The 25,921-nt window shown below is 41.3% G+C and overlaps 1 protein-coding gene across 5 annotated transcripts in view; it reads left to right on the forward strand.

The window, feature by feature from the left end:
* The window catches only part of epn2 (epsin 2), a 71,697-nt gene that overhangs the window by 15,645 nt on the left and 30,131 nt on the right, over positions 1-25,921 (forward strand). For 3 of the 5 annotated variants that reach the window (XM_078240714.1, XM_078240718.1, XM_078240717.1), the window contains exons 2-3: positions 7,487-8,272; positions 23,854-23,966. In XM_078240714.1, the coding sequence (XP_078096840.1) occupies positions 7,675-8,272; positions 23,854-23,966 (711 nt within the window). In that variant the 5' untranslated portion in view covers positions 7,487-7,674. Of the gene's footprint in view, positions 1-7,103; positions 7,200-7,486; positions 8,273-23,853; positions 23,967-25,921 lie in introns of those variants that run through there. The other 2 variants (XM_078240719.1, XM_078240716.1) reach the window with 1 other exon arrangement.

Here is a 25,921-nt window from a genome sequence, read left to right on the forward strand (position 1 = left end):
TAAACTGGGATTGTTCTCGCTGGAATGACGGAGATTGAGGGGTGACCTGATAGAAGTCTACAAGATTATGAGAGGCATGGACAGAGTGGACAGTCAGAAGCTTTTTCCCAGGGTGGAAGAGTCAATTACTAGGGGGCTTAGGTTTAAGGTTTAAAGGAGATGTACGAGACAGATTTTTTACACAGAGGGTGGTGGGTGCCTGGAATTCGTTGCCGGGAAAGCTGGTGGAAGCAGATACAATAGTGACTTTTAAGGGGCATCTTGACAAATACATGAATAGGATGGGAATAGTGGAGTATGGTCCTTGGAAGGTTAGGGGGTTTTAGTTAAGTCGAGTAGCATGGTCGGTGCAGGCTTGGAGGGCCGAAGGGCCTGTTCCTGCGCTGTAATTTTTTTTGTTCTTTACTAAAACCCCCAAAAATGTATGCTATGAATAACACTCCCCTATTCTTAGTGTGCAAGCATAGGTATCATACTATCTGAGAGTGCTTTGAAGTCTGGGTCGTAGAATGAGATGGCCAATCTCATACAGTCCATCAAATGGGCATCTGTGAGATGAGTGCGATACTTGGACTTGATGATTTTCATCTGGGGAAAAAACATCTGAGGTATGTGGAACCAAAGTAGGCCTTCACCTTGAGTGCACAGGATGTCAGAAGAGGGTACTTCTCTCTGTTTACAAGTACTTAAAATTCTTTTTCCCTTGACCGAGCTTTCAGCTCGATGGCATTTTGCATGGTGATGATTTCCATGTCAAGTCCACTGCTTTGTTCAAACACCTGCTGAAATTTTGCTGTCAGTTCTGCAATGTCTACATGAAGAAAAGGATTTATGACAAACCTAATGATTTGTTCCATCTTGTTTATTCCCTTTCCAATTTGTTCAGTTGGCCACAGAATTATTTTGATTGGAACCTTTTGCTTGCCCTGTTGTTGGATTTTCTCTGGATTTGGGAAGTGGTAAATAGTTTGTTCTTTAACTGGGAGGACCACAGGCCCAGTTTCAACTTACAAGCATTCCCCTCCCCCCCTCCCCTCCTCTCCCCCCCTCCCCTCCCCTCCCCCCCTCCCCTCCCCTCCCCTCCCCTCCCCCCCTCCCCTCCCCCCCTCCCCTCCCCTCCCCTCCCCCCCTCCCCTCCCCTCCCCTCCCCCCCTCCCCTCCCCTCCCCTCCCCCCCCCTCCCTCCCCTCCCTCCCCTCCCCTCCCTCCCCTCCCCTCCCCTCCCTCCCCTCCCTCCCCTCCCCTCCCCCCCTCCCCTCCCCCCCTCCCCTCCCCTCCCCTCCCCCCCTCCCCTCCCCTCCCCCCTCCCCTCCCCCCTCCCCTCCCCTCCCCCCCTCCCCTCCCCTCCCCCCCCTCCCCCCCTCCCCTCCCCTCCCCCCTCCCCTCCCCTCCCCCCTCCCCTCGCCCCCCCCCCCTCCCCTCACGCCCCCCCCCCCCCCCTGTAGTTTCTGATTCAGCTCATTCAATTTTACACTTAGAACATAGAACAGTACAGCACAGAACAGGCCCTTCGGCCCACGATGTTGTGCCGAGCTTTATCTGAAACCAAGATCAAGCTATCCCACTCCCTATCATCCTGGTGTGCTCCATGTGCCTATCCAATAACCGCTTAAATGTTCCTAAAGTGTCTGACTCCACTATCACTGCAGGCAGTCCATTCCACACCCCAACCACTCTCTGCGTAAAGAATCTACCTCTGATATCCTTCCTATATCTCCCACCATGAACCCTATAGTTATGCCCCCTTGTAATAGCTCCATCCACCCGAGGAAATAGTCTTTGAACGTTCACTCTATCTATCCCCTTCATCATTTTATAAACCTCTATTAAATCTCCCCTCAGCCTCCTCCGCTCCAGAGAGAACAGCCCTAGCTCCCTCAACCTTTCCTCATAAGACCTACCCTCCAAACCAGGCAGCATCCTGGTAAATCTCCTCTGCACTCTTTCCAGCGCTTCCACATGCTTCTTATAGTGAGGTGACCAGAACTGCACACAATATTCCAAATGTGGTCTCACCAAGGTCCTGTGCAGTTGCAGCATAACCCCACGGTTCTTAAACTCCAACCCCCTGTTAATAAAAGCTAACACACTATAGGCCTTCTTCACAGCTCTATCCACTTGACTGGCAACCTTTAGAGATCTGTGGATATGTTCCTCCACAGTCTTCAGAACCCTACCTTTGACCCTGTAATCCACATTTAAATTAGTCCTACCAAAATGAATCACCTCACGTTTATCAGGGTTAAACTCCATTTGCCATTTTCCAGCCCAGCTTTGCATCCTATCTATGTCTCTTTGCAGCCTACAACAGCCCTCCACCTCATCCACTACTCCACCAATCTTGGTGTCATCAGCAAATTTACTGATCCACCCTTCAGCCCCTTCCTCTAAGTCATTAATAAAAATCACAAAGAGCAGAGGACCGAGCACTGATCCCTGTGGCACTCCGCTAGCAACCTGCCTCCAGTCCGAAGATTTTCCATCCACCACCACCCTCTGTCTTTGATCAGATAGTCAATTACCTATCCAATCAGCCAACTTTCCCTCTAAGTCACACCTCCTTACTTTCAACATAAGCCGACCATGGGGGACCTTATCAAACGCCTTACTAAAATCCATGTATATGACATCAACTGCCCTACCTTCATCAATACACTTAGTTACCTCCTCAAAAAATTCTATCAAATTTGTGAGGCACGACTTGCCCTTCACGAATCCGTGCTGATTATCCCGGATTAATCCGCATCTTTCTAAATGGTCGTAAATCCCATCCCTAAGGACCTTTTCCATCAATTTACCAACCACCGAAGTAAGACTAACCGGTCTATAATTACCAGGGTCATTTCTATTCCCTTTCTTAAACAGACATTCGCCACTCTCCAGTCCTCTGGCACCATCCCCGTGGACAGTGAGGACCCAAAGATCAAAGCCAAAGGCTCTGCAATCTCATCCCTTGCCTCCCAAAGAATCCTCGGATATATTTCATCAGGCCCAGGGGACTTATCGACCTTCAGTTTATTCAAAACTGCCATTACATCCTCCCTCCGAACAACTATTTCCTCCAGCCTATTAGCCTGTAACACCTTCTCTTCCTCAAAAACATGGCCCCTCTCCTTGGTGAACACTGAAGAAAAGTATTCACTTGTGTCTGTAAGAAACGCCAAGTCTAGCAACCACGCATTATCTGTCAGCTCACTGTACACCTTATTTCTTGATTTAAGAAAGGTGGCAATTTTGGGGAGCAGATCTAAAAATGTTTGGAGGAATTTTTCTCCACTTAACCATCTCACGTCTGCATGAAGGATTAGCTCACCTCACTACAGGTGGCATCAAACTCATTGATTAACGATTTGAACAAGTGATGTTGCAGAACTCTGGCAGTGGCATGAATTAAGTTGACAATCTTGATAGCAACGTCATTACATTGTTCGCTCGCACTTCTTGGTGGATAACACTGTGGTAATTGACAAAGCTGGGGATTTCAGAATCATTTCTGCAAAGGCTGTATTGAAGGTGTACCATCGGTTGTGATTGAAACCAGTTTCTTAATTGGAATGTTTTTGTCAGTCACATACCTTTTGAATTTGTTGTCAACATCATCGTCTCTTGCCCTCCCTTTGGCAGAAGAGTGAGAAAATCCTCCTTTGTTGAGCCTTTGAATGTTGAGCTGTATCCATCATGTCTATTGACTCATCAAACTGCAGTGAGAAACATACATCAAGACTTATCAGGCTGTGAATTTGCTGAGACATCCTCAGGCAACAATTCCACCCTTCTGGTTACTGTTAAAGCGTCAAGCAGCATGCTCTTGAGGACTGTCATAGTTTCATCTTTATTCTTGAAGTCTTTGAATAAGGTATCGGCAGTAATCGTCATAGCCTCCTTGATAACTTCACCATTGGTGAATGGTTTCTTGTGTTTCACCAGCAGATGGCTAATGCAAAAAGACACCTATTTGCTGGTCTTGCCTTTAGCCACATATTATTCTAAGAAGAGTGACTGTTGAGCTTTCAAAATTCCTTTTAACTCCCCAGTTTTCTTCTGAATCGCACTGTTCAAAGGGAAAATTTCTTGAAATTTTGCATGCATTGTCTTGTGATGCCATTCCAAATTGCCTCTTTTACTGAAAGCTACAGTCTGGTGACCAAATGAAACAATTTGTGGGGAGGCAGTGGTATAGTGGTGTTGTCACTAGACTAATAATCCAGAGACCCATGGCAAGATCTGGGGACCTGGGTTCAAATCCCAACAAAAAATTGGGAGATGGTGAAATTTGAATTCAATAAAAATCTGGAATCAAAGTTTACTGATGACCATGAAACCATTATTGGTTGTTCTAAAACCCATTTTGTTCACTTGTGCTTTAAGGAAGGAAATCTACTGCCCTTACCTGGTCTGGCATACTCGTAAATCTAGATCTACAGCAATTGATTGACACTCAAATACTCTCTGAACTGGAGGGCAGTTAGGATTGGGCAATAAATGCAGGCCCAGGCAACAATGCCCGCATCCCGTAAAATAAGTTTTTAAAAATTGACATTCGTGAAAAGAAGTTCACTTTTTTATTCTTAGTGGAAATGGTAGATTTTTGCCCTTCGATCTTCCTGACTCCTCGCTTGTCATTTTGCCTTCATCCAGCTTGTTCCAAATTTTGACGCTAGCGAGAATCTCGTTGTCCGAGTCTCTCGGCTATTTGGCGCAGTTCAGAAGGTAATGAGCTGATTGGTCTGTGTGACGGCCATCGCCTTTGAGACTCTGGGATCCACCTGCTAAAAGCGATCGACTATTTGGAGATCACAGTTTTAATTGTTTCATGTATGTGAGATCTGAATAATGTTGGTACTAATGCACTCCAAGTATATATTTTACACTTTAGTGTGCTTTTATTTAATTTTCGGTGCATTATTTTAAAACCAGGTGATATTTTTATTCCAAAAGTATTAATGCTTGTGTTAAAACAAAAATTTGTAGAATATATTTGTATGCGGTCAACTGCAAAATCTCTTAAAATTCAGTGCACTATATCATAATGCAAATTGAAGCCATTGGATAGAGATTGTGTTTTACGCTAGTTTTATTTTTGAACTTGCACTCGAACCTTCAGAGTAGCAGTGTTGATACAGAACCATGTGCACAGTGGCCCTTGTCATAGAAAGGACGTGAATATCTAGTGCATGTAGCCTGTATTACCTGGCTGATATTGCATTACTTAAATTCCTCACTTGAGCAGACTGATTGGCATGGTAATTCCCTAGACTAGACGAGAAGCCTGGTGCCATACTGTTTCACGGGGCAAGTCCAGGGAAATCTGGAACCTTTTGTTTGCTGAGGCAAGGCATGCTATCTTTGATTCTATATTTGATCCCAAGATAAACTTCTGACTGCATCTTTGCACCATCACTAAGACTGCTTTTTTCCACCTTTGTAATGTTGCCAAATCTTGCCCCATCTTAGCTCATCTGTTGCGGAAACTCTCATTCATGCCCTTTTAGACTCAACGATTCCACTGTGCTGCTGGCTGGTCTCTCACATTCTACCCTCTATAAACTTGAGGTCACCTGCTGCCCATGTCCTAACTTGCACCAAAACCTGTTTGCTTTTCATCCCTGCGCTCACTGACCCATATTGACTTCCAGGCAAGCACAGTCTTGATTTTAAAATCCTCATCCTTGTTTTCAAATCCTTCCATGGCCTGGTTCCTCTCTATCTCTAATCCAACGCCTGAACCTTCCAAGATATATATGCATATCTAATTCTGACCTCTGAGCGTCCTGATTTTAATTGTAACATCTATTGGTGGTTGTGCCTTAAATTGCTTCAGTCTCAAGCTCTTAAATTCCCTACTCACACCGCTCCATCATTCTACCTCTCTCTCTTCATTTAAGACACTTCTTAAAACATATCTTTTTGACCTAGCTCCTTATGTGGCAGTGTTATATTTTGTTTCATAATGCAGTACCTTGGGAAGTTTAAATGCTAAATAGATTGTTGCTCATACTTGTGTTGCATTTATGTTCCTTGAAAATGCATGACTACAAATGTCAGGCTACAGTTCCATGAAAAGGCAAAATATCTCATTTGAACAACAGTTTAAGCAAGCTATTTTATGCTACTACTCTGCAGTGGCTGTGTGAGTGGTATTTTCCACTAATGGGGTGCTTGCGTCAATCCAAAAACACGTTCTTAGAATCCCTACAGTACAGAAGGAGGCCATTTGGCCCACCAAGTCTGTACCACCACAATTCCACCCAGGCCCTATTGCCGTAACCCCACACATTTACCCCGCTAATCCCCCTGACCCTAAGGTCAATTTGACATGGCCAATCAACCTAACCCGCACACCTTTGGACCGTGGGAGGAAATCGGAGCACCCAGAGGAAACCCACGCAGACAAATGTGCAAACTCCACACAGACAGTGACCCAAGCCGGGAATCAAATCCAGGTCCCTGGTGCTGTGAGGCAGCAGCGCTTACCACTGCTTACCAACGTGCCGCCCGCTGCTACTCTGCTACCAATAATGCTGTATATGGATTTCAGAGCCATTGCAATGCAAGATGTGTAGGCCTTATATCGCAGCAATTGGCTGATCCAATCAAACAGCAGGCAGTTGTTCGTCTTGGGCAGTCTACGCCCGCAAAACTCATAAAACGACTACTATTGGATGTGATTCTGCAATTGGTAGTACTTGTTGAACAGTTCTGAGTGTGCTAATAGCTATACTAACAACCAATTAAAGATAATCAGTCAAGCTCATAATGTGGCTCATGTACTTTTGTTAGAAGCATCATACATTCATACACAGGGATTCATTCTCTCCAAATGATAGGAATATGTTCAATCCTTGTGCCTTTTTGAATTACCCAGAGCCTGTCGTTCCCTGTCTTTCCTCCATGGCAATGCTTTGACTAATCTGTTGACTTGCCAACCAGCTTGCACCTGTAATACAAATTGTTGTGATTATTTGAAATTTGGCTTTTTTGTGTTGTCCTTTCAAATGCAAGAAGGAAAGCTTCATTAACTTGTCCCTCTTTTCGGTGATATTCAGATTTGAATTTTCTTTCCAAGAGCAATTGCCAGTACCTTGCTTCTGAATCTATTTACAGAAAGTCTGATGATCCCCATTCGTGCCTTTTAGCAAAAGAAACAGGACATAATTTGGCAATAACTTTCTGAACATTTGCTGACCAGCCAAGTAAAGAGTAAGTTTCAAAATCAGTGCTTCAGTTTTAGTTGCTACTGATTGAATTTGAGTTTCCAGTAATATTAATAGAGGTGGTCATGAACCCAAGCTAACATCATGCTATAATTTGGCCAGCAAAAATCCTCAACAAGATCACCACCACCCATATTTTTACAAAATTATTTGCTATTAGTGTGGCTAAATTATATGTAGTCTATTGAATTTTATTTAAGATTTGATAAATGTAGGTTTTTGAAAGTAAGTTTTAAATACTGTAGCCTTAATAAATGTTATTTTCTTTCACAGGTAATTTGCCCAACAATGAAAATTATTTTTGAAGAGAAGAAATGATTTCACCAGAAGGCCCACAACACATGTTGAAATGTACAAAGATTTTGAGTGGTATTCCCAATAACAACTATTGGGTTTAAAAATTATTTAATACCATTTGAGTTATTGAAAGAAGCCTAGATTTATTTTTGACAGCTTTCATCATGACTACATCAGCTATTCGACGGCAAATGAAAAACATTGTAAACAACTATTCTGAAGCTGAAATTAAAGTACGTGAGGCAACTTCCAATGACCCTTGGGGACCTTCTAGTTCCTTAATGACTGAAATTGCAGACCTAACCTATAATGTAGTAGCCTTCTCAGAAATAATGAGTATGATATGGAAACGTCTCAATGATCATGGCAAGAATTGGCGACATGTTTACAAGGCTCTTACGCTGTTGGACTATATGATAAAAACTGGATCTGAAAGAGTTGCACAACAATGCAAGGAAAACATCTTTGCTATTCAAACTCTGAAAGATTTCCAGTATATTGACCGGGATGGCAAAGATCAAGGCATAAACGTACGAGAGAAGTCAAAGCAGCTTGTCACTTTGTTGAAAGACGATGAACGGCTCAAGTCAGAGAGAGCCCAGGCGCTTAAGACAAAAGAGCGTATGGCTCAAGTAGCCACAGGAGTAGGAAGCAATAATCAAATTACTTTTGGTCGTGGATCTAGCCAACCTAATCTGTCAACAAGCTATTCAGAACACGAGTATGGAAAATCAGGAGGATCACCTGCTTCATATCATGGTTGTAAGTAAACTTAATTCCTCGTATTTTTTGCTGTTACTTGATCATTACATCTTGGAGTTTGAGTATATTTTGTTATCCTAGAAATTGTGTATAGAAGAATACTTATGGCACACTACTTTAGGGCTAATGTTTTCATAGAAATTTAAAATTAAATTTATTGAGCTGTGAGGAGGATGCAGAGATGCTTCAGTGTGAATTGGACAAGCTGAGTGAGAGAGCAAATGTGTGGCAGATGCAGTATAATGTGGATAAATGTAAGAGGAGTTACAAGGGTGAGAGTACAATTTTAAATCTGTCAACAAAGGAAACTGGACGCCAGGAAAATATGGAAACCACTGAGGTAATGAATTCCTTACAGATGGATGTGTGAGCTCTCTAGTTTAAGATTGCATGCAACTACTGTATGGGGGAAAATAGTGGATGTTATTGTAATGAATGCTGTTAATTGGATAATCTAATACTGAATGGTTTCTTTTCATCAAGATTTGCATTATCAGATTTATAAGTGTTTCACATACAGTGAATTACTCAAGGTACAGTGACTGTGTTAGAAACAAATGTGCAGAAACTTTGCATATACTAAGATCCCAAACAGTAATGAATCACTTCAGTTTCTGAAGTAGGGGCACCCCAAACTACTTTACAGTCTATGTGATACTTTGGAAGTGTAGTCACTGTTGTAATGAAGGAATGCAATGAGGTAAATGATCAATTAATTCAAAAGAGTCTGGGATCACAAAGCATAATCTAAAAATTAGAGCCAGATCTTTCAGGAGTGAAATTAGGAAACGCCACACACAAAGGGTGAGAGATGTTTGTGTTCCACAAACAACAATTGATACCAGATCAATATTAATGCTAGATCAATTGTTGAACTTAAATCTTAATTGAGATTTGAGACACCGTAAAACGGGTAGTAACTGCCTGGTTAAAATCTTCCAACTTTGTGCATCTGAGTTGAAAACACATTAGCTGTGTTTAGACCTCACCAGCCTGTGGAAGACCTGTTTAAAGTGATGGCTTTTTGTGTGTAGTAGTATGTCAGTTATTTTGGGGGGTGGGGGGGGGAACTTAAGTTGCTGGCTTATGCATGTTTTTTGTGCCAATTTAGATACTGTGATGCTGATGAAGTTAATATTTTCCTTGTATGTTGTGACTTTATGTTTAATGGAGGGGCAATGATTGTTGAGGATGTTGATTAATTCTTCTAATTTTGCTTCTGCTGAGTCCAAATACCCCATATGTCAACACAAGCACAGAAGTTAATGTTACTGTGTGACTGCATCACCTAAATAATGATTAGTGAGAATGAAAAAGGGGCCTCTGAGAACCAAAAGAAAAGCCCTTGAGAACATTTCAAGAAGAGCCCTTGAATAAGAATAACTTGAAACAGATCAGATTTTTGAATTAAATGTGAGAAGTAATGACCATGTATGATTCAGGAGTGATTACCTAAATACAAGATTTAAAATTCAAATAGAAAAGGAGAAAGTTGGCAAAAAAGCAAAGGCAGCATGTTGGACTGGGGCAGAACCAGCTGAGGCAGAAGTAGAGATGAGCACGAAGAACAGCACTTCATCCATCGACTTTTTAAAACCTTCATATTTTTAAAAATGGTATAAAGCCACAGATTCTCTCAAAAGATTAGAGCATCCTAACATTGAAGAAGGCATGTGGGGTCTATAAATATGACGATGGGATAGCAAGGAGTCAGTTGGAGGAGAAAACTTCACAAAAAAAGCTGTCAGTAAAAAATAGAATTGAAAAATGAGGTTGTTCTCTTGAAAGGAACAGGTAATGTGTTAATCTCAGAGTAATAAAATTTGCAGGTATACTATTTGGGATTAAATCCTGAATAGGTTAAAAATGAGATGAGATATATTGCAATAAAAATGTTAAGCTGACCTGGAAGATCAACCTAATGGGACACACCTAAAGATTCTGAGGGAAATGGGTCAGAAATAGTGGAAGCCCTAGAAAGTTATATTAGGTTTCTGTTGAGAGCAGATGTGTGGTGGAAGACTTTATTTACTTCAACTTTGTCCCTCATGGGACTGAAAGAACTATGGACAGCAAATCTCTGCCACCAGCCCTACCCTTAAAACCTCTTTTGCTGCAGCCAGATGTCGGTCCTCCTTAACATACTTCGCCAGGTCATCTTTGGCTGGCCCCAACTTATTCCTCCTGATGGCATCCATTCTACTGTCACTCTGGTAGTGTGTACATCTGGGAGGCAAAAGACTGACCAATATAATGCCACTTTTCAAAAAGGATGACAGTGGTTAGCACTGATACCTCAGCCTCAATTCTGGCTTTGGGTGACTGTCCATGTAGAGTTTGCATGTTCTCCCAGTGTCTGCATAAGTTTCCTGAGTGTTTCAGTTTTCCCTCTCAGTCCAAAGATGTGCAAGTTAAGTGATTGACCATACTATATTGCCCCTTAGTGTCCCTAGATGTGGAGAGTATGGGCATTAGTGGGTATATACATGGGTTATGGGTAATCTTAGCGGGTATTAGCTATGAGGAGAAGTTGGATAAACTCGGTTTGTTCTCACTGGAATGACGGAGGTTGAGGGGTGAACTGATAGAGGTCTACAAGATTATGAGTGGCATGGATAGAGTGAGATGCTGTTTCCTAGGGTAGAAAAGTCCAGTGCTAGGGGACATAGGTTTAAGGTGCGTGGGGGAAAGTTTAGAGGAGATTTGTGAGGCATGTTTTTTTACACAGGGTGGTGAATGTCTGGAACGGACTGCCTGGGGAGATGGTGGGAGCAAGTACGATAGCAGCATTTAAGGGGCAACTAGACGAATACATGAATAGGATGGGAATGAAAGGATATGGACTCCATAAGTGCATACGGTTTTACTTTAGGCAGGCATTATGATCGGCGCAGGCTTGGGGGACCAATGGGCCTGTTCCTGTGCTGTACTTTTCTTTGTTCTTTGAATGCTCAGTTGGAGAGTCGGTGCAGACTCGATAGGCTGAATGGCCTCCTTCTGCACTGTAGGGATTCTATGATTATAAGTTGATAAATTGCAAGGCAGTTATTTAACATCTGTAGTTGAGAACATTTTAGAATCTTTAATTAAAGATGAAATTAATAATGGAATAATCTACACTTGCCTGGATAAGTGCAGCTCCAACAACACTTGCAGCTCAAAACCATCCATAACAAAGCAGCCCACTTGATTAGATCCCTCTACCACCAATGCACAGTAGTAGCAGTGTGTACCGTCTACAAGATTGCTGCAGCAAACTCACCCAAGGGCTCTTCGACACCACCATCCAGACCCACAACCTTTAGCAATTAGGTGGACAAGGGCACAAGTTCCCCTCCAAGCCACACCATCCTGACTTGGAACTATATGCCATTCCTTTGCTGTAGCTGGGCAAAATCCTGCAACTCTCCTTCCCAACAACACTGTGGGTGTTCCTGCAACTCATGAACTGCAGCTGTTCAAGGAGGCCATCTCCTTTTCAAGGAATCCGCTCCTATGTCTTATGGTCTTATAATTAAGGGCTATGGGGAGAGAGCGGGTAAATGGAGTTGAAATCAACCATGATTGAATGGTGGAGTGGACTCGATGGGCCGAATGGCCTTACTTCCGCTCCTATGTCTTATGGTCTTATGGTCTTATGGTCTTATGGAATATTGGGGATGGACAATAAATGCTGGTCGAACCAGCGATGCCCAAATCCCATGAACGAATAAATAAAAGATTATTAAGAGAAAATTAGAAGCAGCCAATATGGATTTGAGAAACCTGAGTTCTTTGGAGGAGTTTTCTGAAGGAGTTCAGCAGCTAAATTTTACATTTTGTGCTCCCCCCACCCCCCGATGCTGACAATATTAGTCTGCGTTTTTTAAATAAAGTATGATTTTTCTTTGAGAATTATTGAACATGGTAGGAAGTGCTTATAAAATCTACTGTGAAGAGCTGTCATTTAAAAAATACTGTGCTTAATGCTCCCTCCACCCACATTGTCTGTATCTTTAAGATCTGGTTGGTTGTAGGGATTCGCATTCTAATCAGTATTCTGTGACTTGATTTTGTGTCTCTGTGCCCTGTTTGAGAGCACATTTCCACTCCATCTGACGAAGGAGCAGCGCTCCAAAAGCTAATGGTATTTGCTACCAAATAAACCTGTTGGACTTTAACCTGGTGTTGTTAAAACTCTTACTGGATTTAAAAAATACACCAGGCAGTTGTTAGTAAATCCTCATTTCTTGATAAAAATAAATCAGCCACCATAATCAAGCAAGGATGGTTGAGTTGGGAAACTGAAAGATCTGTTGACTAGCAATTGTCCCAGCAACTGCAATAGAAAAAGCTGAACATGTAGTATGTGGAAAAAAATAATTGGCTGAACTGTCTTCAATGATCTGTCTTAACATTGCTATATTCCTCTCTACGATTGCTGAGAGAATTTATCCTAGTGCTAATATGGTATACCTTTCAAAGGTCATTTCTATGTGATAATGTGCAAATTTAAGTTTCACAGTTCAAGGTCCTTTGCTGTTCAAAACAAATTAAAGATACTGTTATTTTTGACAGGTTATTTGAGTGATTTATTTTAACCGCCTGTTGTGAAGAAAACAATCCAATAGCATTGCTGGATCTTAAAATTTGAGATTAGAAAAACGTGTTTTTGAAATTTCCAAAATATTCTCTTGATGCTTTTGGTACCTGGCATTCCAGAAGCAATGTTGATGCTTTTCTTTTGAATGAGTATTGAATAGAATTGCTGTTACCTGGTTCTGGTTTACATGTAGAGCCTATGTCTGTGATTCATGTAGCCGAGTCAAATCCAGAAATCAAATCAGCTCTTACAAGCTTTAATTCATGATTTGGCCAATTTGAAAAATGGATTCATCTGAAGTCCAGGATGCTGATGATGATGGCATGAAATTTAAATAGAAATTATCAGGAGCTATCTGCTGGGTTGAGGTCTTATGGCTCAGTGATAGCATCCTCACCTCTGGGTTCAAAGCTCTGAGTTCAAGTCCTATTTTAGGACTTGATGGTCAAGGAAGGTGTGTTCATAATGTGGCCAAACAGGTTGATTATCAGCTTGTAAATTCTTTGAATATGCCTGATTGCAGGCAGTCAGAGCGGGGGAGCTTCTGGTCAGCCATATTGTAGAAGACAACAGCAAACCACTGCAGTCACATATAATCACGGACCAATCGATCCTCTTTGAACATGGTATCTGAAGGAAGTGGATCTACTGGGTTTTTGGGTTAAATCCAAGCTTCTAATCAGTACAAAATGTTAAATTCTACTCAAGCTGGGTATCTCACATAACTTGGAAAAAATGTGGTATATGTTATGCTTATCATTCCTGTTGGAAAAGCTACTGTTGTGTGGATTTCAGCACACACAAGTGAGTTTTCATAGGTAATTATTTGATGACTACTCTGTATCGTAATATCCTAATGCAGTGTGATACTGAAGGAGGCCATTTGGTATCGTACCTGTGCTGGCACTATAGAGCTAGCTAATTAGCCCCACTCCCCTGTTTTTTTCCCCAATAGTCCTGAGTTTTTTCCTTCATATATTTATTCAATTCCCTTTTGAGATTCACTATTAAATCCACTTTTGCCACTCAAGTAGTGTTCCAGAACCTAACTTAGTGTGTTTTTTTTAAACATGTTTCCACATGTTGCTTCTAATTTTTTTTGTCATTCATTTTAAAGAGGTATCCTCTGGTTGCAGACTCTTCTGCCACTGGAAACTGTTTCACCTTAGTTGCTATGTCAAAACCATTTATGGCTGAACACACATATCAATTTGTCTCTGTTTTAAGAATAACTCTACCTTCTACAGTCTCTCCACATAACTGCAGACCCTCACCGCTGGTAGTATTCGAATAAATCTCCTCCACACCTTCGCCCAAGTCTTGACATTCTCTCTAAAGTGTGATGCCCAGAATTGAAAACATTACTCCAGCTGAGGCTGAACGATCTTTTATAAAGATTTAGCACAACTTCCTTGTTTTGTACTCAATGTATACTTTTATAACAGATTTATCAACTTTTGGGATTTGTAGAAATGCGGTCCCAAGTCTGTGTTCCTGTTCTCCTTTTTAAAATTGTACCCTTTAAGTTTATATTGCTTCTCCCCATTCTTCCTACCAAAATATATCACTTGCCAGTTCTCTGCATTAAATTTCAACTGTCATATATCGTTTAACCAGCCTGTGTCCACCTGATGTCTTAAACATGCAAACGTTGGTGGAGATAGATGGTATTATGTCAGTTAATTGTTGCTATTTTGAATGGAATTCTAGATGGTTTCACTGAACTTTTGGGTTTGCATAACGTTTTGAAATTTACTTTAAATTTCCATTGATACAAGTATTTTTGAAAACAGTTTAATCCGAGAAACATGCGCCTAAAGAGATGTTTGGATAATATATGTGTAGCAACACTGACTGAATATGATCTTATAAGTGTTAAAATTGTACTCAACAAATGAACTAAAAGCTACAAAGTTGGGCATTAAATTAGTCATATAAAAGGTTAATTACAAAAGTAAGAAAACAGTATCAACAAAATGAAATGTGCAAAGTGGGATGCAAAAAATGGAACTTTACTTGTGAATAGCCTATCCTAGTCTGTAAAGTTTTTTTTTACTAATTTGTTTCAGTTTTTATGAACGTGCATTCGCATTCTAGCTAAAACTGTTCATTGTTGCCATGCTACAGTCTGAATTTGGAAAAGCTTTTTAAAAGTTCATGTATTATATAATTGTGTAACTTGTAGAATTGCAGTATTTTACATAAGGAGACCATTCTGTGATTCACAACTAATTCTGTCAGGCTAAAGGACCTATCAGTTTACTTTCATTCCAGCACGTTTTCCCCCTTGCACATGTCAGATATTTAATGCAATAAATTCTTAGCTGCAGTAACTATTCATCAACAGAATATTTTTAAACAGTAAACAACTGACAAATATTTGTTTTAATTTTTATGTCTGTCAAGTTATGAGAAGGCAACTGACACAAATCATGCCTTAGCACTGACATCATGAGAGGAAAGAAAGTGTTGAAGAATTTAACTTCTTAAAGCTGAGTACAAATGTTTGCTTAACTCCTAAATTATTGGTTTGGCTCCATTTAAAATTATCATATAAACATGAAGTCAGCTTTGGGAGCACACAACTTTTATATTTTAAATGTTTGAAATGGATCTACTTTTAATTTCAAGCATCATTAGCAGTGTCTTCTCTTACTGTACCTGCAGTGTCACCTCCAGAGATCCCCCAAGGTCTGTGGTTTCTTTTGCTACATGCTAATTCTCAGTTATTTGGAGACATCGGAACAGCTACAAATGCAAGCTGATGATATTCAACTCTAGTTCTAGTTCTCATTGAATCATTACAGCACAGAAGAAGGTCACTCAACTAATTTATACAGCGCTCTGCGCAGCAATCCAGTCAGCTCCATTTCCCCGTTCTTATCACTGTGGCCCTGCAAGTTTATTTCCATTAAGTACCGGCTCAATTTCTTTTGAAATAATTGATTGTCTCCTCTTCCACTATCCTTTTAGGCAAGAAGTTAAAGGTCATTGTCATTTGCTGCATAGAACAAAAGTTTTTCCTTGTATCTGTTGCCAAAAACGTTAAATCTCTGTCCCCTAATCCTTGTACAAACAGCTTCCTTTTGTCTACCTCATCTAAAACTGTCATAACTTTGTACATCTCTAACGGATCTCCTTTCCACTTCCTTTGTTTCAAGACAAAAATCTCAGCTTCAACAACTTAACCCTGTGGAAAAATTCCTTCATTTGTGGAACCATTCTGGTAAATCTCTTTTGCACCTTCTTAAAGACACTCACATCCTTCCTAAAGTGTGATGACCAGAACTGAGTCCCTAACCAGAGCTTCCTGAAGGTTCAGCTCAACTTCTCTGCCCTTGAGCTCCACATCTTTATTTATGAAACCCAAGATTCCATATATTTTGCTAACTGTTCACTCAAATGTCCTACCATCTTCAAAGACCTATGCACATGTCCCCAGACCCCACACTTTAGGATCTTGCCATTAAGTCTATATTGTGTCCCTCGACCCTTCTGCCAAAATGCATCACCTCCTTACAGTTCTTCTGTGTATTAAATCCTACCTGCCACTTAATTGCCTTTTCTATTAGCCTATCTATGTTCTGCTTCAGTCAATTTAGTATCATCATCACTGTTAACCGTACCTCCAAGTTTGGTAGTATCAGTAAATTTTGAAATTTTACTGTCTTCCAATATCTAAGTCATTTATATAATATAAGAGTATGGATATATCCACATATCAAAAAATGTGGTGATCCTGGAATGATTTCTGGGGTACGTCGCTAGCTACCGTACTCCACTGTGTCTTCTTTATCAACCTTCTCTTTCTTCATCAAAAAATTCACGTTTTTAAAATTTGTCCATGAAATGTGTGCATTGCTGGCTAGGCCAACATTTATTGCCCATCCCTAATTTCCCTTGAGAAATTAATGGTGAGCTGCCTTAGTGATTAGATTAGTCAAACACTAACTTTTGCAAATTTGTACTGGCTCTCCTTAATTAGTCAAATTGGGAGTTGGGGAGTGGTGTGGAAGGATGGATTATCCCAAGCCCTTGGGCTGCTCTGCCCTGGCTGTATAAGGTGTTTGGTGTCTCCAGACCAGGTTTCCACAGCAGCTCGAGGTACAGCCTCATCGATTGAAAGCAGCAGTTGGTGTGGGGCTAGAGAGAATCCGCTGACAGGGCTACAAGGCCGAGAATGAAAAACAACGTGTATTTATGGTTGCTTGGTAGTGCAAACTTGAACATTGCCGACAAGAGTGACATGGACTTGGGTAAATATGAACATAAGTCATTGAATATTCTTGGACAGGTTGAGAGCGCGGCTAATTTAGCACATAGAATACAAGAGCAAGGAGGTTATGTTGAATTTATACAAGAAACTAGTTTGGTCTCAACTGAAGTATTGTGACCCATTCTGGGCTCAACACTTTAGGGAAGATGTGAAGGCATTGGAGAGAGTGCAGAAAAGATCTGCGAGGATTGATCCAGGGATGAAGCACTTCAGCTATGAGGATAGATTGGAGAGGTTAGTACTGTTTCCTTGGGAGAAAAGAAGGCTGAGAGAAAATTTGTTAAAAGTATTCAAAATCATGAGGGGTCTGGAAAAAATACAAAGGGAGAAAGTGTTCCCACTCGTGAGGAGATTGAGAATAAGAGGGCACAGATTTTAAAGTAATTGCTGAAAGAAGAAAAAGCGAAGTGGGAAAACTGCTTTCATGAAGCAAGTGGCTAAGGTCTAGCATGCACAGCCTGAATGTGTCATGCAGGCAGGTTCAATTGAAGCATTCAGAAAGGAATTAGACTGTTACGTGAGATGGAAAATTGTGAAGGGTTGCAGGGAGAAGTTGGGAGAATGAGCAATTCACTTGGGGCCATTCGGAGAGCTGGTGCACACCGATCAATGGCATCTATCTATGCTGTAATGATTCTGATGTTGAAGTTTTTCATCTTGTATGACAAGCTGATGGGAATAGTGACGACAGCTTGCAGCATTTCATTATTCCTTTATTTATATTTCTTTTAAACATATTTTAAATCTGCGACAGTGACATTTATTTCAGCATCAAGATCTTGCAGATCAGACATAGAACAGTTAAATGCAGCATAAAGCTCTCTTTACCTCCGCAAATCTATCCTACTGTGAACAAAAGAGAAAATGCTGGAAAATCTCAGCAAGTCTGGCAGCATTTGTAAGGAAAGAAAAAAGCTGACGTTTTGAGTCCAGGTGACCCTTTGTCAAAGCTGAGGAGCTTTTCCTGATATATGTTGTTGATTTGGACATTGGTGTACAGGGCACAGCTTCAAAATTGACAGATGATATAAAACTTGGAAGCATTGTGAACTGAGGAGGATGGTGTTGCACTTCTAACAAACATAGACAAGCTCATGGAATGGGCAGACATGGGAAGTGATTTATTTTGGTAGGAGGAACATGGAGAGATAATATAAATAGAGATAAGATAAAATAAGAGTCCAACTTTAAAGAGGGCGCAGGAGCAGAGGAACCTGGGAAAATATATACATCAGTCATTGAAAGTAGCAGGGCAGGTTAATAAACCATACAGTATCGTGGACTTTGTTAATAGGGCATAGAGCATTATGTCGAGCTAAAACACTAGTTCGGCTCCTGGGTGCCACACTTTTTATGCAGTATGTGACTACATTTGAGGGAATTCAAAAAAGATTCACCCTGAGAATGTTTCCAGGGATAAGGAATTGTTAAATAAAGATTGTTAGGACTGTTTCCATTGGAGAAACGAAGGCTGAGAGGAGATTTGATAGAGATCATGAGGATCTGGGCAGAGTAGGTAGGGAGACGGTTCCCATTTATAAACGGATCAAGGTCAAGAGGGCACAGATTTAAGGTGATCTGAGAAAAAGTTTTTTTCACAGTGTGGTATCAGATCTGGGAATGCACTGCCTGTGTATGTGGGGGTGGCAGGTTCTGTCAAAACATTCAAGGGAATTAGATTGTTGACTGAAAAGGAAGAATTTACAGGGCGTAGGCAGGAGAATGGCACCAAGTGAATTGCTCATTCAAAGAACTGGTGCAGACACGATTGGCAGAATGATTTGATTTATTATTGTCACATGTATTAACATACAGTGAAAAGTATTGTTTCTTGCACGCTATACAGACAAAGCATACAGTTCATAGAGAAGAAAACGAGAGACTGCGAGTGCAGTCATAGCTAGGGTGTAGAGAAAGATCAGCTTAATGCGGGGCTCTTAAATGCAGCAATGCTAGACGTCTCAACTATTCCTTGCATTTTTCCAGAGCAATCACAGACTTGTTCCAGGGATGGTGGGAGTGTGTTTTGAAGAGTGATTGGGCAAACTGGGCCTTTGATTTGATTTGATTTATTATTGTCACATGCATTAACATACAGTGAAAAGTATTGTTACTTGCGCGCTATACAATCAAAGCATTCCGTTCGTAGAGAAGGAAACGAGAGAGTGCAGAATGTAGTGTTACAGTCATAGCTAGGGTGTAGAGAAAGATCAACTTAATGCGAGGTAGGTCCATTCAAAAGTCTGACAGCAGCAGGGAAGAAGCTGCTCTCGAGTCAGTTGGTACGTGACCTCAGACTTTTGTATCTTTTTCCCAAAGGAAGAGAGAATGTCCGGGGTGCGTGGGGTCCTTAATTATGCTGGCTGCTTTGCCGAAGCAGCGGGAAGTGTAGACAGAGTCAATGGATGGGAGGCTGGTTTGTGTGATGGATTGGGCTACATTCACGACCTTTTGTAGTTCCTAGCGGTCTTGGGCAGAGCAGGAGCCATACCAAGCTGTGATACAACCAGAAAGAATGCTTTCTATGGTGCATCTGTAGAAGTTGGTGAGAGTCGTAGCTGACATGCCAAATTTCCTCCTGTGCTGTAATGATTCTTCGATTCTGAAATCTCTGCAAGTGCCTATTGATTCTCTCTCTCTTTCTTCCCCCACTCCCCTCCCCCCACCCATTGCTTTTAAAACTTTGCCCATCACCTTTTATTCCATGACAACTCATCCATGCTGTCAAAGGATGCTACTCAACATTAATCATTGAACACATTACATCCTTCTCCAATTTCATGCTGGGAAGATCAAAGTTATTGTTTACAGCATCTACTATAAACTCTCTTGCCATGATTCCATCTTCCTCTGTAGCCATTTCTTGGAGATGAACTCAAGCATTGTGTCCTGTTCAACATTGATCTGAGCTTGTATTCCTGAATACCTTATCACCAGGACTTGGGATTTTTACCTCTGCAACATTACCCACCCTTATACCTACCCAACTCCTGTACCCTGAAAGCACCATCATATTTTTGTCATTTCTCGTCTCCATTACTAATGCCTTTCTTTCTAGCTTCGTTATTCACTGGTCATAAATTCAAATTTACCCTAAACCCAGCTGCCTATATCTTGGATCTTCAATCCAGTTCTTGCTGAGCTTATTTGTCTGAATGTCTAAGAAGGTGTATTGAAGTGAATACCATGACTGGTGGCATAGCTTTCATCTGCTTTGATGTCCTTCACAAGTATTCCCCCCCTCAAACTGACATCTACTTTCTTTCCTTGAGTTTAAAAAAAAAACTAGTTCACCATTTTCTTCCACCCCATCTTTCTTTGGTGAAACGTCAGTTTACTAAATTTATTTTGTGAAGCAGCTTGAGATTTTTCTTAAAGGTGCAGGTTGTTGAAGATGATTCATAGCTATAATTTTCTGCCTGTAGTAGGTAGCTACTAGGCAGTAATTCAGTCGAGTGTTTTCTGACAACACCCTGAATTATGAGTGAACTTCCCTATAGGTTGGAGATCTGTAAGACTGAATCTCTTTTGGCAATTCCTTGGATCAAGGATGATTTTTTTCTTGCAAATGAGTGGAAGGAAGTAAGACACCAGTGTTGGTTGTGGGTTTTTCAGATGGCTTACGAGCCTTGCTTTGCCTTTGCAGGCTCTCTCACAATGAGGACACAGGTTGTCAGCTGGTAGAGGTGGTAGCGGATTGTTGGTTTGAGCAGCTGCACTTTTCTTCTGTATCTCTCGCTGTTCTCTCTTCAATTGCTGCTGCTTTTGTTGATTGTTTGGAAGATCCTGCCACCATTTTAGTCACAATTAGGCATCTGCCTCCCATGTCTGGATGTCAATAGAACAGATCTGCATGGAGGCTTTGAAATTGTATTTGATTTTCCCTTGACCCCGGTGTGAACATTCTCCCTCATGTAGCTCCTGACTAGAGCACTTGTTTGTGCAGTCTTGGAGTTCGGCATCCTGACAATATGTCCGATCCGTCTCAATTGATGTGAGTTTATCATGGCCTCTACACTTGACATCAGTGTCATTTGTTTTGTACTTTCTCACTTGATTATCAACTCCTTCTAAGCAGAAATGGTGTTTATAAGTTGTCCAAGCTTCAGCAATGTAGAGAAGCTTGTATAAAACCACTGCGATAGACTCTTTAGTATTGGGTCTGGCATCTGATTCTCAAACTTGAGTATCATAGGTTAAACTATTCCCTCTTCATCAAAGTCAGCTTTTTGGAATAGATAGCTTCCAAAATATGGAAAATGAGGGACATTTCACCATTCAATCTGAATTGAAGACACTGGATTTGATGCAACTTTTTGGTAGAGAACTTTGGCCTTCCTGGTGTTAATGGCAGTTTCCATGCTCTTGTAGACTTCAACAAATACATCAAGTATCTGTTGTTCTTCAGGATGAGCATTAACTAGTGCATCGTCAGCCTACTGCACTTCTATTATGGAAGTGATTGTCTTGGTTGTGCCCTTCAGCTGGTTGAGGTTAAGCTGCTTACCATCACTACAGTAAGGTTATTGCCTCATCTGGAGGGAGCCTGTCAGGATTGTAGTAAGTTCCGGCTTTTCTGCAAGGAAGTTTGAGAATAGAGTTGATGTGATAGCACTCTTTTTTGACAAGTTTGGAAATGGAAGGGGTTATGTTGTGGGGCCATTGCACAGTACTGTTATTTACATTTGTCATGAAAAAGACTCATTATGTTTGTGAACTTAGCTGGGCATCTGTATCGTCTTATAGCAGTTTCCAAATGGTAGTTTGATTCACCGAATCAAAGGCTTTTGTGAGATCAAAGAAAGCCACATACAAAGGAATGTTCTGCTCTCTGCACTTTTCCTGAAGTTGGTGTGCTGTGCAGATCGTGTTGATTGTTCCATTGGTCAGTCAGAAGACACACTGGGACTCTGGAATGACCTCTGCAGTTCGAGGTGATTTCTAAGATGTAATTTAGCTAGGACTGTGCCAACAATTGAGAACAAAGTTATGTCCCTGTAGTTGCTACAATTTAATTTGTTTCTGTTCTAGAAAATTATGATCATAATGGTGCCTCCAAGGTCACAGGAATTTCTTCTTTGTGCCAGAACTTCATAAATTGGCATGTTCTGGGAGATCAGTATGTCTGCTTATTTCAGTACTGCCACAGACTACTGTGAAGACCAGAAGCTTTTGTTTAGGATCATTGTTTAGCTTATTTCCAATTGTATGTTGTGGGAGGATGCCAAGTAGATACCTGTCCATAGGTGGAGTTTTCATTGCGTAGTTCTGTTGTTGGTTAGTGTTGAGGGTCCATAGGTCTCTTAGTTGCCTTGAAAAAGTTGTATGTGCCATGCATGTTACCAAGAAGTTGAATTTCTTAAGCTTTCTCTGTCCATTTCTTCAAATCGCTGGTTCTTTCAACTTTTAGCTTTGACTGATAGATGAGCTTTACTGTGGAATTTGGAACCTATCGCCAGGATTTCTGCACCTCTCATCAAATCAGTCTTTAGGCCTTTCAGTGGTATACCTGTGGATTTCTTAGTGATAATGGGTTTTTATAATTGCCAGTCATCTTGAAAGTTGCCTCATGGTGTGAAGATCCATTCCTGTGGTTTGCAATTGACATGTTGTTGAATGTTCAGCAAGACCTGAACAATATTCCGGCTTGGACTGATAAGTGGCAAGTAACGTTTGCGTTGCACAAAAACCAAGCAATGACCATTTCCAGCAAGAGTGAATTTAACCATCACCCCTTGACATACTGTGGCATTACCATCACCACCACTATGAACGTCCTGGGGGCAGGTGGGGAGGGGTTACCATTTTTGGCCACAAATGGAACTAGACTAGCCATATAAATACTATGGCTTCAAGAGCAGGTCAGAGGCTAGGAATCCTGTGGCATTTAACTTACCTCCTGACTCCCTAAAGCCTGTCCACTATCTACAAAGAGTATCATGGAATACTCTCCATTTGCCTGGATGAGTGCAGTTCCAAGAACACTCAAGAAGCTTGACACTATCCAGGATAGAGCAGCCTACTTTATTGGCACCCCATCCATAAACATTCAATCCCTCCACCACCAATGCACAGCGGCAGCTCTGTATGCCATCTGCAAGATGCACTGCAGAACTCATCAAGGCTCCTTGGACAGTGCCTTCCAAACCCATGACCTCCACCATCTAGAAGGTCAGGGGGAGCACATGGGAACACCACCAGCTAGAAGTTCCACTCCAAGCCACTCACCATCCCAATTTGGAAATATATCACCATTCCTGGATCAAAATCGAGGAACTCCCTCCCTAACAGCATTGTGGGTGTACCTGCACCACATGGACTCCAACAATTCAAGAAGACCGCTTACCACCACCCTCTCAAGGGCAGTCATGGATGGGCAATAAATACTGGCCTAGCCAGTGTTACCCACATTCATGAATGAATAAAAAGCTCTGAGAAACCTACGGGTCAAACTGATGTCAAAATCCAGATGCACATGGAAAGTAAATTTTAATTTAAGCTTAAGTGCGCCTTTCAGAATGAAATTGCTTTCATAGGATGTGTTTATCTTTCTTGAAAGTGGATGTATTTTCACTCTGCATTTGCAATATCCAATTGCAGTCACTTAAATCTGAAGTGGATATTCTGTTACTGCAGTTTGCCATTCCTGTGGTGTCATGAAATCAAGGTGGGGATACTACTTTTTGACCTTTTTGTTTTAATATATACCCATTTTCTTTTTAGCAACCTCTCCACGTGCTTCATCAGAGTTGGAACAGGCTAGACCACAAACCAGTGGAGAGGAAGAACTTCAGCTGCAATTGGCTTTAGCCATGAGTAGGGAAGCTGCAGAACAGGTACAGCCTGCATGATTAGTTTCACTCCATGTTTCTAGTATGTTACTTATCAACAGTTAGGTTGAGACCCCTCCTGTTCACAATGGACATTCGCTTGTAGATATTGTAAGCTGATTTGTAAAGTTGCATGTTTTTAAAGGGCTGCATTTCTTTTTGCAAGGAATCCCTGAAGTGCCAAATCGGGAGATTCTAGGAGGTATATCATTCTTTTAAAACTTTTATAAAACAGTTTGACATTAGATATTCTGTGCAAAAATACAACTTGTGAACATCCTTCCGTCATCTCAGGAAAATTTGATCTAACTTTTAAAATTAAAAAAAGAAATGCTGAAACTTGGTTTCAGATTTTTTTCATTAATTTACCAGATGCAAGAGTGCCCAAAAGAAGGAAAATTCATATTGATCCTTTTTATTTCTCCTTCCTGCCTTCTGTGACAGATTTTGCAGTTCTCTTTCCTTCTGGTTCTTAACTATTACTTCAAGTCATTTTGTGTAATCCCTTTAATTCCTGGCTCTTTGGCTCTCCTGAAACTTGGTAAGTTTCCCCTGCTACCCATTAGGACAGTGTGGGCAGCACAGTGGTTAACACTGCTGCCTCACAGCGCCAAGATCCCAGGTTTCTGTCTGTGTGGAGTTTGCACATTCTCCCCGTGTCTGCGTGGGTTTCCTCCGGGTGCTCCGGTTTCCTCCCACAGTCCAAAGATGTGCGGGTTAGGTTGATTGGCCATGCTAAAATTAACCCTAATGTCAGGGGGTTAATTAGCAGGGTAAATATGAGGGGTTACGGCAGTGGTTCCCAAACTTTTTTCACTGGGCCGCACTTTCGGAATAAAAATTTGCTTGCACCACACCAAATTTTTTATTGATAAGAAATACATTCAAAAACAAAAAAAACCAACTCCGAGTAGTGCTTGATTCATAACATACAACACAACTACTTTATAATATGATCATGGGACATCCAGAAAGTATAAAACAATGCATCACGTGATGCTCTTGCTCTCACTTTGGAAAAATATCTATCCGTATTTAAATGTTTCTTTGATTGTCCTTGAATCTTCCCGCCTCACTTGCCATCCCCGCTCGCCGCACCAGTGTGGCGCACCGCACCCTTTGGGAACCACTGGGTTACGGGAATAGGGCCTGGGTGGGATTGTGGTTGGTGCAGACTTGATGGGCCAAACGGCCTCCTTCTGTACTGTAAGGATTCTATGAGATTAGGAGGATTATTTGGAGTTGAGTGGGAAGAATCTCAGCCCCAAGTGACAGGCTAGGTCTAACAGGTTACATTAGTGAGCTAGGCTAGTCAAATTGTCAGTAGTACCTTAGGGTACTATGGAGATGCACAATTTCGGTATCAGCTTGTGTTGTCTTCTGTGATGAGTTGACCATTCCCAATAATAATCCCCATAATTCCCAACAATTTTCTGGCACTTCATCTTGGGATAGTCTTGGTCCTAAAAGATACCTATGCACTTCTTTCTCTCTGGTCCCCGTACAGTGCGATTGAGTAGTTGATGATAACAGACAGGAAAACTTTTGAGTTCTCATTAGATAAACAGTAGGTACCAGGAACTCCTTACAAACAGCATAGTGCGCATCACAACTGACTAAGACTTTTGATAAGGACTCACATAGGTTCATTAACAAAATTAGAGCACATGCAATTGGGAGTAGTATATGGGTATGGATTGAGAATCGAATAACAGACAGAAAACAATAGAAAAAATGGTTCACTCAGGATGGCAGGCTGTTACTGGTGGGGTACTGCAAGGATCAGTGCTGACTCCAATCTATATCAATGATTTGGATGTGAAGACCAAATGTAATATTTTCAAATTTGCTATTAAACAAAACTAGGTGGGAATGTAAGTTGTGAGGAGGATGCTAAGAGGCTCCAAGGGAACTTGGACAGGCTAAGTGAACGGGTGAGAACATAGCAGATGGAATAATTG

This window comes from Mustelus asterias, chromosome 23, assembly GCF_964213995.1.
Source record: "Mustelus asterias chromosome 23, sMusAst1.hap1.1, whole genome shotgun sequence".
NCBI lineage: Eukaryota > Metazoa > Chordata > Chondrichthyes > Carcharhiniformes > Triakidae > Mustelus > Mustelus asterias.